General features: G+C 31.2%; 5 protein-coding genes and 2 pseudogenes across 7 annotated transcripts, besides 4 other annotated features; 1 reads left to right on the top strand and 6 right to left on the bottom strand.

Moving 5' to 3' along the window:
• The first annotated feature begins 14 nt into the window (after window positions 1-14).
• TVAGG3_0351740 lies at window positions 15-309 on the top strand (annotated as a pseudogene). Its single transcript has one exon. A coding segment is annotated over exon 1 (295 nt).
• Window positions 310-502: 193 nt separating this feature from the next.
• Window positions 503-530: a terminal%2Cinverted (terminal inverted repeat of Mariner transposon ID:TVAGG3_0351720).
• Window positions 503-1,804: a mobile genetic element.
• TVAGG3_0351730 lies at window positions 583-1,708 on the bottom strand (annotated as a pseudogene). The gene has a single exon. A coding segment is annotated over exon 1 (1,126 nt).
• Window positions 1,777-1,804: a terminal%2Cinverted (terminal inverted repeat of Mariner transposon ID:TVAGG3_0351720).
• A 29-nt stretch (window positions 1,805-1,833) lies between these two features.
• Window positions 1,834-10,575: a mobile genetic element.
• Window positions 2,495-3,163, bottom strand: TVAGG3_0351710 (uncharacterized protein; the record flags this gene model as incomplete). Its single annotated transcript, XM_051231127.1, has 1 exon — window positions 2,495-3,163. The coding sequence occupies one exon, from the start codon at window positions 3,161-3,163 to the stop codon at window positions 2,495-2,497; it is 669 nt and encodes a 222-aa protein (XP_051100857.1).
• Window positions 3,940-4,807, bottom strand: TVAGG3_0351700 (Prim-pol domain family; the record flags this gene model as incomplete). Its single annotated transcript, XM_051231126.1, has 1 exon — window positions 3,940-4,807. A coding segment is annotated over one exon (868 nt), but the record flags the coding sequence as incomplete, so codon positions are not given.
• TVAGG3_0351690 (phage tail repeat-like family) lies at window positions 5,970-6,572 on the bottom strand (the record flags this gene model as incomplete). Its single annotated transcript, XM_051231125.1, has 1 exon — window positions 5,970-6,572. A coding segment is annotated over one exon (603 nt), but the record flags the coding sequence as incomplete, so codon positions are not given.
• Window positions 8,249-8,905, bottom strand: TVAGG3_0351680 (uncharacterized protein; the record flags this gene model as incomplete). The annotated part of the gene is made up of 1 exon (XM_051231124.1): window positions 8,249-8,905. One exon carries the CDS (start codon window positions 8,903-8,905, stop codon window positions 8,249-8,251), a length of 657 nt encoding a protein of 218 aa, XP_051100854.1.
• A 1,238-nt stretch (window positions 10,576-11,813) lies between the features above and the next one.
• On the bottom strand, window positions 11,814-12,364 carry TVAGG3_0351660 (uncharacterized protein; the record flags this gene model as incomplete). Its single annotated transcript, XM_051231123.1, has 1 exon — window positions 11,814-12,364. A coding segment is annotated over one exon (551 nt), but the record flags the coding sequence as incomplete, so codon positions are not given.
• Window positions 12,365-12,420: the final 56 nt, after the last annotated feature.

Genomic DNA, 12,420 nt, shown 5'->3' with positions numbered 1-12,420 from the left:
TTATTTCGTAAGAAATGAGTGACAACGAAGCATCCAAGAGTCCAGACGATGAATATAAAAAGAAACTAAACAGAATTAAATCAAAAATATGCTATTACAAAAAGAAGTCGCAATGCGGCGGGGCTGATGCCCATAAAACTAAAGTAATTGAAACGATAAAAGAGGAAAGAAATAATCGAAAAATTAGAAACTTACCGTTCAATCCTTAAACTGAGTGAAGCAAAAATAAAAAAATTTAATAGAATAAATAAATTGATTGGAAGAGATGAATTTAATAAAGATGAATTTTTAAACTCTATCCAAATTTAATTTTTATTCCTCTTCGACAACGTCTCTTCGAGACGCCGAACCCTTCTGGGTTCTCTTTCCATCATTACTGCATAACCGCATCTTCTCGGTTTTCGTGGTTTGTTGTTTTTAATTCGTTCTTGCATCATTTTTATTATTTCCTCCCTTGTTATGATTCGTGGTAAATTTTGAGCTTGTGGGGTATCCATTTATATAGGGTGTCCAAAGGTGTGTTTAGCACAAACCTGAATACTGCGAATAGAAATAAACAAGTTACATATATATAAAGTTTATTTAAATATAATCACCATTGGATTCAATCACGCGTTCGCAGCGATCGATCCAGGCTTGAAAGACACGCTTTAAATCATCATGAGAAAATTGCTCAAATTGCTCTCTTACAAAATTTTCAAGATCATCTGGACTCGCGAATTCGCGTCCTTCAGCTCTCTTTTTTAGCGTGCCGAATAAATAAAAGTCAGAGGTGCAATATCAGGTGAATAAATTGGGTTTGGAACAACTTTGACATTGTTTTCCACCAAGTAATTCATTACCTTATGACTTTTGTGAACTCTTGAATTATCAAAAATGAATTGCAAACTTTTGTTTTTGTTGTTTGGATTTCTCAAACTCATCAGAATTGATAATTTGAGTAAGAACATTGTCAATTAGATACTGAGCATTCATCGTATTAGGTTTTTGAAGAATATCAATTGCGATGATGCCATTCACGCCCAAAAAACCGACAACATCATCATTGGTGTGTCAATTTTTTTCTTCGGGAATGTTTGCGGATTTTCATCCTTCGGGATCCACATGATTTTGGCTTCTGTTGCATATTGAAACCAAGACTCGTCCCCTGTTACTAAAAAGCGAAACTTCTTGATTGATACGCACCCAATATAGAGAGGAGCTCTTTCGAAGATTGGACTCTAGATTTTTTTTGAACTGAATTAAGGTTGTGCGGAACCCAACGTGTATACGCTAGTTTGTAGTTCAAATAATTGTGCAGATAATAACTGACTGTTGTACGTGGTATCTTTGTCATCTCCTCTATCCTTCTGAGTGATGCTCTTGGGTATTCATCTAGCGCTTGAAGAATTGCTTTGATTTTTCTTTGATCCGGCGATTTTTTGTCAATTTTTATGATGGGCGCCTTTTTGTTCATGAAGTGATACATCCTAACATGATACGTTACAGTGGAATAGCTAGGAGCATCCATACCGAAGCATTTTACCAATGTCTCGTAGATTTTTTTACAGTCTTTGCATTTTTTTGCAAGAGCGAGGATGTTTTCTTTATGATTCATTAAAAAAATGAAAAAAATCCCGCCAAAATTTCCCGCGAAACCGCCTCTTGTCTCAAAATTCATTTTATATCCCGGCATGGCGCCAAAATACAACATACTCATCATATACATATATTCATATTTTTTATTATATATTTATAATCAGCATATATCTCCTTTAATAGTCTCATATAGAGCGCTGTGCTAAACGCACCTTTGGACACCCTATATAAAAATAAAATTTTGTTATCAGTTATTTTATCGTTAATGGTTTTTAGGTTATTCAATAATTAATTATTTTTGAATAACTGAAGGTGTCACTACGTCACCATGTCACCAGGTTAATTAACTTCTCTTAAAATTACTGACAACATGACATTTTGACAACAGGTGCGAAAGGAGGAAGGCATTTATGAATTATTTTTGAATAACTGAAGGTGTCACTACGTCACCATGTCACCAGGTTAATTAACTTCTCTTAAAATTACTGACAACATGACATTTTGACAACAGGTGCGAAAGGAGGAAGGCATTTATGAATTATTTTTGAATAACTGAAGGTGTCACTACGTCACCATGTCACCAGGTTAATTAACTTCTCTTAAAATTACTGACAACATGACATTTTGACAACAGGTGCGAAAGGAGGAAGGCATTTATGAATTATTTTTGAATAACTGAAGGTGTCACTACGTCACCATGTCACCAGGTTAATTAACTTCTCTTAAAATTACTGACAACATGACATTTTGACAACAGGTGCGAAAGGAGGAAGGCATTTATGAATTATTTTTGAATAACTGAAGGTGTCACTACGTCACCATGTCACCAGGTTAATTAACTTCTCTTAAAATTACTGACAACATGACATTTTGACAACACAGTAGGATTAATACAAAAATAAATTCCAATCATACTTTATAAAGCTTCATTTACAGGTATTTCATCGTCAGTAAATGAATCCTCATTATCGTTTGGTTCAACCTGTTTATATAATCCTTTCATTTCTTCTTTCAAAACATAACACCATGTTTGTTTACCATCTATTCTTCTCTGTTTCCTATCACATTTATCCTTAATGCTCATTTGAAAGTTTTTGTCTTTCATGTCTGATGGTTTGCAGAATAGAGCATTTTTACACGTCATACCTGCACACAATTCATCATAATGTGTATTTATCCATACATCTAAAGGATTTGTTGATAATTCTATTAAATCTTGTTTGGCTTCAGTCATCGGAATGATTCGTACATTAAATGATGAAAGGTCATATTGCATAAAATACGTCAGTAAATTATCATAAAATTCCTTTGTGCATGAATCCATTAAATTCTTGAAATAATCAAATTGACCCTTGAATTTACCATTAACTCTTAAAACTACGTATCTTCTGTCTCCAACTTCAATTTTGACAGGGTAGACGTTATTAGTTACCAAAATGAAATTGGCAACATTCTGAGCAGTTCTTCTGGGTTGATTCTTTTCATTAATTCTAATCTCATTATCCGTAATAATTGATTTCAAAGAGTTGAAGTTTGCGAGTCTGTCTTCACCTACATTCTTGAGTTCATTAAGTACAAGAAACATTTTATTCTCAACTACTGAATTGAAATTACCCGTTAGCTCACCTATTTCGGTAATGTTTTTACATGAATAACCGGCGAGAAGTTCAGAAATAATGTCTGTAAATCTGTTTTTACCTGTTCCCTGAAGTCCTTTCAAAATAATTGCTGTTTCATTCTTGATTCCAGGATGTTGAATCATTGATGCAATCCAACCGAGAAGGTATTTATACACTTCATCGTTATTATCACAAATGGCTTCTTTAATGAAATCCATAAACATCTCAATTTTTGAGTAATTTGGTTTTTCGAGAACGTTGTATTTATAACCTTGAAACGTTGAGAAAACATCTGGAGAATCAGATTTAAAGCAAACACCCTTAACGGTTAATGAGGATAATTGATTTAATAGTACGTCCCATGTTGTTATTGTTTTACCTTCTTCTTTAAATAATTTAATCATTTTAAGTGACTCGTTCATGTTTGATTGAAGAACGAATGATATTTGATTCATTCTGTCGTGGATATTGTAATCTTTCTGAATGAAGTATTTATTTCCACAATCTACAAAACGGATTACACGTGATAAATCCTCAATTACTTGAGAACTGTTTTTATACTGATGATTTTCAGCCTTGCGTCTAATATCTGTTATCAAAAACGAGTCATCAAGTTTTATATCAAATGTTATTTTTGGCTTACGTAATAAAGGTAAAACATATTCATCATAATATTCTTTTTGGTATAGTTTTAGAATCTTCACTAAAACAAATGGAGAAGTCATTAAATGTGCATATCTACTACGTGCTTTTTCAAAATTACTTTTTGCATTTTCAGTTAAATTGCAGAAGTTATAAACGTTATCGTATGCTTCATTAATTAAATGATTAGGTAACGAATTAATTGCTTGAAACAGTGTGAATAATGTAACTTCTTTTTCTAAATTCATGTTTCCACCGTCATTATGTACTTCAAAATCACTGATGCCATCAACTATGCTCTGGGCAAGTTTATCGTCAATGTTTACATCTTTGTTTTCATTCATGATACTCTTTATTTCTTCGTTCTTCTGTTCAACTCTTACCTTAATATTCAAATCATTTAATATATCATTCACTGTTCTGGTTATGGTTGAGTCATAACTTCCATGAATGAATGAGTATGTATTGATTGGTTCTGTTGCATTCTTGCGAACTCTTGAATCAGCCATAACTACTAAAGAACGCTTTGAATCATCCATAGAAGTCATGATATCGATATCATAATCATTGCAGGAATAGCATTTAATCATTCTGTTCGAGGTTGAATAGAAGAAATTAGTGTTACAATAAATGTGAAGACCTCCTGAAGCGGTTTTAACGATAACATCTTTATCCGAAAGTTTTGATAGAATGTCTTTTCTAACTGTTTCTTTAAGTTCATCATTGTATGATTTATTGATATCAACATCTATAATCGTTAAATTTGATATTTTATTTACTAATAAAGCCATACCAGTTTTCCTTCCTCTTCCTCCATCATGTTTGAGGTAGTTATGTAAATCAATCTTGTTTTCACCAATTCTTTCGTTGAGGGTTTTAGTTTCTGCCACAACTAATTCCTCAGCTAATGAATCAATAACTTTTTCATCAGAAACGATATAGTTGCTGTTGTTGTTTGTTGCTGTCATTTATATAGGAATAAAAAAATAAAAATAATTTTAAAACTAACTTTATTATTGGACTGCATCAAATTTCCGGGAATGTTGTCAAAATGTCATGTTGTCATCATTTTTAAGAGAAGTTAATTAACCTGGTGACACATGGTGACGTGGTGACACCTTCAGTTATTCAAAAATAATTAATTATTGAATAACCTAAAAACCATTAACGATAAAATTTATTTCCGGGAATGTTGTCAAAATGTCATGTTGTCATCATTTTTAAGAGAAGTTAATTAACCTGGTGACACATGGTGACGTGGTGACACCTTCAGTTATTCAAAAATAATTAATTATTGAATAACCTAAAAACCATTAACGATAAAATTTATTTCCGGGAATGTTGTCAAAATGTCATGTTGTCATCATTTTTAAGAGAAGTTAATTAACCTGGTGACACATGGTGACGTGGTGACACCTTCAGTTATTCAAAAATAATTAATTATTGAATAACCTAAAAACCATTAACGATAAAATTTATTTCCGGGAATGTTGTCAAAATGTCATGTTGTCATCATTTTTAAGAGAAGTTAATTAACCTGGTGACACATGGTGACGTGGTGACACCTTCAGTTATTCAAAAATAATTAATTATTGAATAACCTAAAAACCATTAACGATAAAATTTATTTCCGGGAATGTTGTCAAAATGTCATGTTGTCATCATTTTTAAGAGAAGTTAATTAACCTGGTGACACATGGTGACGTGGTGACACCTTCAGTTATTCAAAAATAATTAATTATTGAATAACCTAAAAACCATTAACGATAAAATTTATTTCCGGGAATGTTGTCAAAATGTCATGTTGTCATCATTTTTAAGAGAAGTTAATTAACCTGGTGACACATGGTGACGTGGTGACACCTTCAGTTATTCAAAAATAATTAATTATTGAATAACCTAAAAACCATTAACGATAAAATTTATTTCCGGGAATGTTGTCAAAATGTCATGTTGTCATCATTTTTAAGAGAAGTTAATTAACCTGGTGACACATGGTGACGTGGTGACACCTTCAGTTATTCAAAAATAATTAATTATTGAATAACCTAAAAACCATTAACGATAAAATTTATTTCTGCAGTTCATCCGCTACTTCATTACCTAATTAATTACAGACATAAAATATATTTAGTTCATTCGGTACCATGCAAATACAGTCACAAATGGTGGCATGTAATCTTTACCCAAGCCTGTTGGATTTGTTGTGAAAGTATGGACATGATTTCCTCCTGGTTCAGTTTGTCGAAAAGTCTTTTTTGTTGAATCGTTATAAGCTGGAGATAAAACATCATAACCAGCTTCATAGTCTGAGTTGTATAATGGGTGGTCTCTTAATGAGTGTCTATGGTCGCCAGAAAAGTTTGTAGTTCCTGTATGAGTGTGCGGAGGTAAGTTTGCTTCTTTAATTTTCTTTGAACCACCGGCTTGTTTTGAACTTTTAGTACAATATAAGAATTTGTCTACAATCTGCTTCCATGTACCAAAACCTAAAACACTTGCTGGATTTGTTGAGTTCATTGATGTATAAATAGAGCCTATAGGATATAATGTTTGAAGTATTTCATTTTTCATGCTTGTAATCACATCATTTACTTCCGACTTCTTTGCATAATTTTCATCTACATAAGTTTTATCTGCTTTAAGGTCTAAACATCCTGAAACCCATCCTGTATCAGCTTTAACTTTAAAAGTCTCCGATGTCCATTTATGATACCATTCAACCTTTTCTTTAATTTCATTATCTTTTTCATCTACATAAACCAAATTTGCCTTCTTCATTAACTCACTATCCACGTATTCCTTATCTACCTTCTTCATTATGTCATTTAGGAAACCTTCTATGAATTCCTCATTTAAATTAAATCTTCCAATCTTCAAAACTTTAGGAAATGCATTTAATGCGTAATATCTCTGTTCTTCTGGTGGAATTGATGTTATATCATCCGTTATTCCTTTAATTTTTGAATTCATAAATAAAATTTCTTTTATATTTGATATCACTGCACCACCTTTGCAAACGAATTCGAAACGGTCATTTTTCAATACTATCTCCAAATCTCCATATTTCAACCTTTGCGTTTGTTCTGCCGCCGTCTTTGAATTATATGCATATATGGCGTATGTAATGGTCTGAAGGACCTGGGTGCTTTGCGCCTTAAGTTGCTGTTGTTTAATCATTTATTACGATTTAAAAATAAATATTTAATCCGTTATCTCATCAGCTATTTCTCTATTTGAAATTGCCATAATATTTCATTCATAAATTCTAAATCACAATCAAATAGGTCAGTTATTCTAAATTTAATATTTGATAAATCTTTTGAATGAAGAATAAATGAATTCCCGGATAATTGAAACGAATATGATAAAGAAAATGTGTTTAAGTTGATGGATAAAATGTTTTGTATTGATGGGTAAGAGTTAGGGTCTAATGTTTGATGTGAAAATCTCATTGGGGTATTAACTTTATCACATTTGATTAAAATGAAATTGGAACCAGTGTCAGAATACAAAACATCCCCAACATCTTTTTCAAAATTTAATATCCCCAACAATGAACGAAGATGAGGAGTACAAAATTTAATTTTCAGCGGGAATTTAATAAGGTTATTTATTTCATCAAGTTCAAAAAGTTTATCGGGTTTTGATTTAAAATTTTCTTCATACCATACGATAAATGATTCATTTAAATAACTTAAAATCGTGTTAATATCCCATTTCGCTATCACATTATTTATATACATATCATACGTTTTTTCATGGTCATCTTTAATAAATGATATATAATCTGAAGGGTCTAAAAGAATGGGATTAAATTTACCACTCACAGAAACGAGAGTAACATTATAAATTCCGCTAACTGTTAAATTTAATTCACAGTTATTATTCGAAATAATATTGATAATTGACATTTTTATTACGATTAAAAATATGGTAAAGCGTTATTTTCTAGTGATAAATAAAACTAGAATAAGATTACCTCAAGAATTCATAAATTCAACGAATAAGAAATTCATTCATGTTATAAATTTTAGTGTTTTCAGAAAATATGAGTCAGTGTCATATTCATCAACAGGTTATATTTCACTTCATTCAAATTTAGTTCAATCAAACCCATATAATGACCATTTCATAAGATTTTCAGATGGTATTAAAAATGTAATTGATAGATTAAAATATGAACAGATTGACAATATCGAATTTTTGGAATTTTGGTTTAAATATCCCGATGGAAAAAAGATTGAAGTTAAAGATAAAGCTGATACTATAACAAAAACAATTACAATGACTGATCCGGATAGTGGGGAACAAAAAGAAATAAAACAAACGATAGAAACTGGTGAAAGGTCAATTATTATTGATTATGATTCAAAGGATTATTATTCGATAATGTTAATGCTTGAATATTAAATAGCCTTAACAAAGAATTTTTCAAGTGATATTTTATATTCATCAACTATTTTATTATAAATATCATTATATGTTAAATGAAGTTCAGTTGTTGTTCCGTTCTTTGATATCTTAATTGTGCAAATATCCTTTATAGGATTTATTTTTGCAACTGTTCCGCAGCATGAAACCTCATCATCTATGAAAAATTGAATCTTAACGTCTGAATCTTGAACATCACAAAGAATGGCGATAATGTGAATTAATAATTCATAAGGTAAAATAATTAAACCGGATTGGTCAATTAAATTTATTATTGAATCATAATTATTAATTATTATATCACGGTAAATTTTCATTAATTCAGAATTAATGTCTATTTTATATGGGTTATCAAGTGGTGCTGGGTATGTTGGATAAGTGGGAATTTCAACAGGTTCTTTACCGGGTTCAGATAAAATGATTGGGTCCCCATCTTCTTTATTTTGCTCATCCTCCTTTTTCGGTAAGTCACGAGTTAATAAATTTGGTTGAGTTGCTGACCTTGTTAATTCAGGGCTAACATTAACTTTAACATTTTGAATAATTCGTGATTTATCATCATTTACGTTATAACCAACCGTAATCTCTGCTTTTGCGTTAGTGTTCTTTTGACTAGTGAAACGTCTTCTCATTTATATTCGAATAAAAAATATATTTAAACTTTTATTTTGCTGGAAGTTTTGAATCTATTATTCCCTGTATTTGTTCATGAAGTTGATTTTTAGCTGATTCATTGTAATTAATAGACCTAATATATTCATTAATTGCATTCTTATAATCATCTGATTTCTCAAATTTTCTTTTATCTGATTCCTTAACTAAATCATAAGTTAAACCTCGTTGCTGATATAATGGTTTCTTAATTAAATCTTTGAATGCTTGAGATAAAGCACCTGATGCAATTCTTGCTACTATAATTGGTTGGAATTGCTGTTTAAGTTCATCTTTAACATTTGCGAAAACTGGATCGAATAAAGCAACTTTAAAGAATTTCTTAGCTGAAATTTCAGGTCTAATATTTGCATATTGACCATCAAACTGGTTAGAATATCGTGGTAATCCATCCGGTCCCTCTTCAATAGCATTTAATTCTTCATTGAAATAAGAATATGGATTATAACGGTATGAATTAATTGGACCATTTTCACCTTCTCCAATGTATTGTTTAACAGCTTTTCCATTTTCATCAAATTGCATAGGATAACGTTCATTATATGCTTTACGTTTAGGATAATCAGTTATAGTTAATTTGTAACCATTTATGACTTTAATATTACCTTGACCATCAGTAATGAAAACTTCATTTATACCATCAGGTTTTCCATTTGGACCCGTAATGTCTGCTTCGTGTGCTTCCCAATTTGGACCTTGACGTTTGGCATATGCTTGAGCTTCTGGTAATGTTAAAACGTTTCTCATTTGTTTAACATCTTTTTGAAGACCAGCAACAATATGAACTAATTCTTTCATTCCATCAGGAACTTTCATAGTTCTATTATATGCACCCTTTTTGTTTGTCCCTTGTTTTAATGGAACCTGTAGAAGATTTGCTATTTCTGTCATGTTTAATTATAAATAAAAAAAAAAATTAATTATAAAAAGTTAATCAAATTTAACACCTCCTTTATTTAAATCAACTATTATTTTCCATGTTCACCTAATTGCTGATATTGTGTGTAAAGTTCATTAATGCTCATTGGTAAATTCACTTGATAAAGCATAACGTTCAACTGTTGACGACTAAACCCACTGAAAATGAAAAGGGTTGATAGATTTGATTTAATGTTTGTGCTTAATGCTTTGAAGTATTGAACAGCCATAAAGAATGAACACTGAATGTGTCGACATTGAGTTAATAACTGATTAAAATATGATTTCTCATTTGTTATTAGTTTTGATTTCACTGCATCATCTAGAAAAATGAGTGAATGCAAAAATTCTCTATCAAAATTTGAAATAGAAAGTGTTTCAAATAATTCATCCCGTTGTTTATCAATAATTTTATCCTCTAATCCTTGCTTCTTGATTGTATTATATAATTCTTTATACATTAAAAAGTTTTTTAAATAATCTTCTGCTTCTTCTGTGATAAATAAATAATTGGAATTTTGATTAAATGCTTTAAAGATTCAAATGTATCATCTGAAGGTGAACCTGAACGGTTGATATAAATTAACACATGTGAATAGGGGGAAGTGTTAGCAATAATGATAATTTGTTTTAATATCGTTAATGTTTTACCTTTATTTTGTTTACCAATTGCTGCAGTGATTGAATTTAAGTAACATTCAGAATATGGAATTTTCATTAATTTTTCCTTAGATAGAGCATTTCTATTATCACTCAATGCTTCATTAATCATATCATCTACGTATGTATTATATACTCCTGCTAATTCTTCATAAGGGGTGGATGAATTTAAATCCATTTAATCAAAAATAAATTTATAATTTTAAACATTTCTATTCATCAATATTTCATCATATGAACTTCTATACTGTGGTGGTGTACCTGTTGGATGATATTTCAAACCTTCATCCGGTGTCCATGTCCAACATGTAGTCCTAGTAAACCAAACCTCAGGAGGATTTGTCACCTTTGAACAGTAAGTGTCATTTTCACCCTGAATGATTGGATAAGCTTTCACTTGTACTGTAACTTGTGAGTTGAAAGTTTCTAATCCATCAAAGAATATACCCGCTCCATCACGTTGAACTGGAATAGTGCATAAGAATGAAGTTTGGTCTTTCCATGTTCTAGCTAATGGCGTGCCATCATCTGCATTCAATGGTCTAGTTAATGAGTCCTCGTATTCTTCTGTGCATTCATTCACTCCATCTAAATCAGAAGCTTGAAGCATACGTGTAAAGAATATGTCACCCACTGTGGTCATCGCTTGATCGGGGAAGTTTCTGGAATCTATAGTGACCTGAAGACCTCGAAGCATTGGATTTTCTAAAACTGTTCTTTGCATTGCATTCTTCGGAAATGCTAACACAACATCTGTAACATTATGAAGAGCGTATGAGAAATCTGAGCTGATACCTTCAGGAGTGATGCAACCTCCATTTAGTGAACGAACGTCAATATGTTGAGCTGGAATCATGAATGGATCTTCCTTACTAAATAAACGTGGTATTGCTTTAACTGATTCTTCAATTAAACCGTATCCTGGTGTAATGCATTTATCCTCTAAAACTTCCATCTTTGTGCATGAAATAATAACGTCATCAACTGTTGCCTCAGCAGATGTAGCGGCTAAGCTTGTAATTAATTTGGCAGGAAGTCCGATTTGTTGGAATTTGCGATCATATTTATAAACATGATTCATAATCTTTTCATAATTTCATCAGTTATCTTTTCATATACGTAATTTTGTAAATCAGCAACTCTTAACGGGTCAACCTGACAAAATACTAAAGTATCCCTGAAAACATAATATTTAAGAATGATATCACCAAATGATTTAGGATAATCATCGAACGCCTGAAATGCTAACAAATCATTTACCGGAATAATCATATCAAAAGTGACATCAACTTCTTCATTTGCTTTCTTGAAAACTTCTGAAGGGTCAATATATTTACCACATACTGAGTTATCATATTTTGAACATTATTATATAACGAATGAACAAACTTTTTAACTTTCCTTTCTGATTTTGGTTTATATGTTGCAAATGCGAAAGATTCACGGGCGCAATCCATCTGAAGATAACCGGCATCACCTCTTTCGGTTTCTACTTCTAATTGTTTAAAGCTTTGATTTGATGATTTGTAACCAACGAATAAACGCATGCATTTAAAAGCGGCATCACATGTGAAAGCTTTATTTGAAACTAGAGTTGCTTTAACTTTGCGTTTAATATATGTGTCACCTAATTGGTTCACATCATGAGCTGGATTTGTAATTCTTAAATGAGTTTGTTTATCATCAAAATATGGAGTATCAGAGTCATAGCATGAACTTTCAAGTTCTCTATAATATCTTCTACCATCATTCTTCGCGAATATTTCATTTATCTTTTCGAATGAATGAAACACATTTCCATTAATCGGTTTAGTGTTTGGCACCAAATAGTTAGTCGTCATTTATTAATAAATAAAAAATCAAAATTAAAAGATGAAAATGAATTTTTAATTTTAAT

This window comes from Trichomonas vaginalis, chromosome V (assembly GCF_026262505.1).
Source record: "Trichomonas vaginalis G3 chromosome V, whole genome shotgun sequence".
NCBI lineage: Eukaryota > Parabasalia > Trichomonadida > Trichomonadidae > Trichomonas > Trichomonas vaginalis.
The sequence above is the reverse complement of the archived record's forward strand: the minus strand, read 5'-3'. Positions and strand labels throughout refer to the sequence as shown.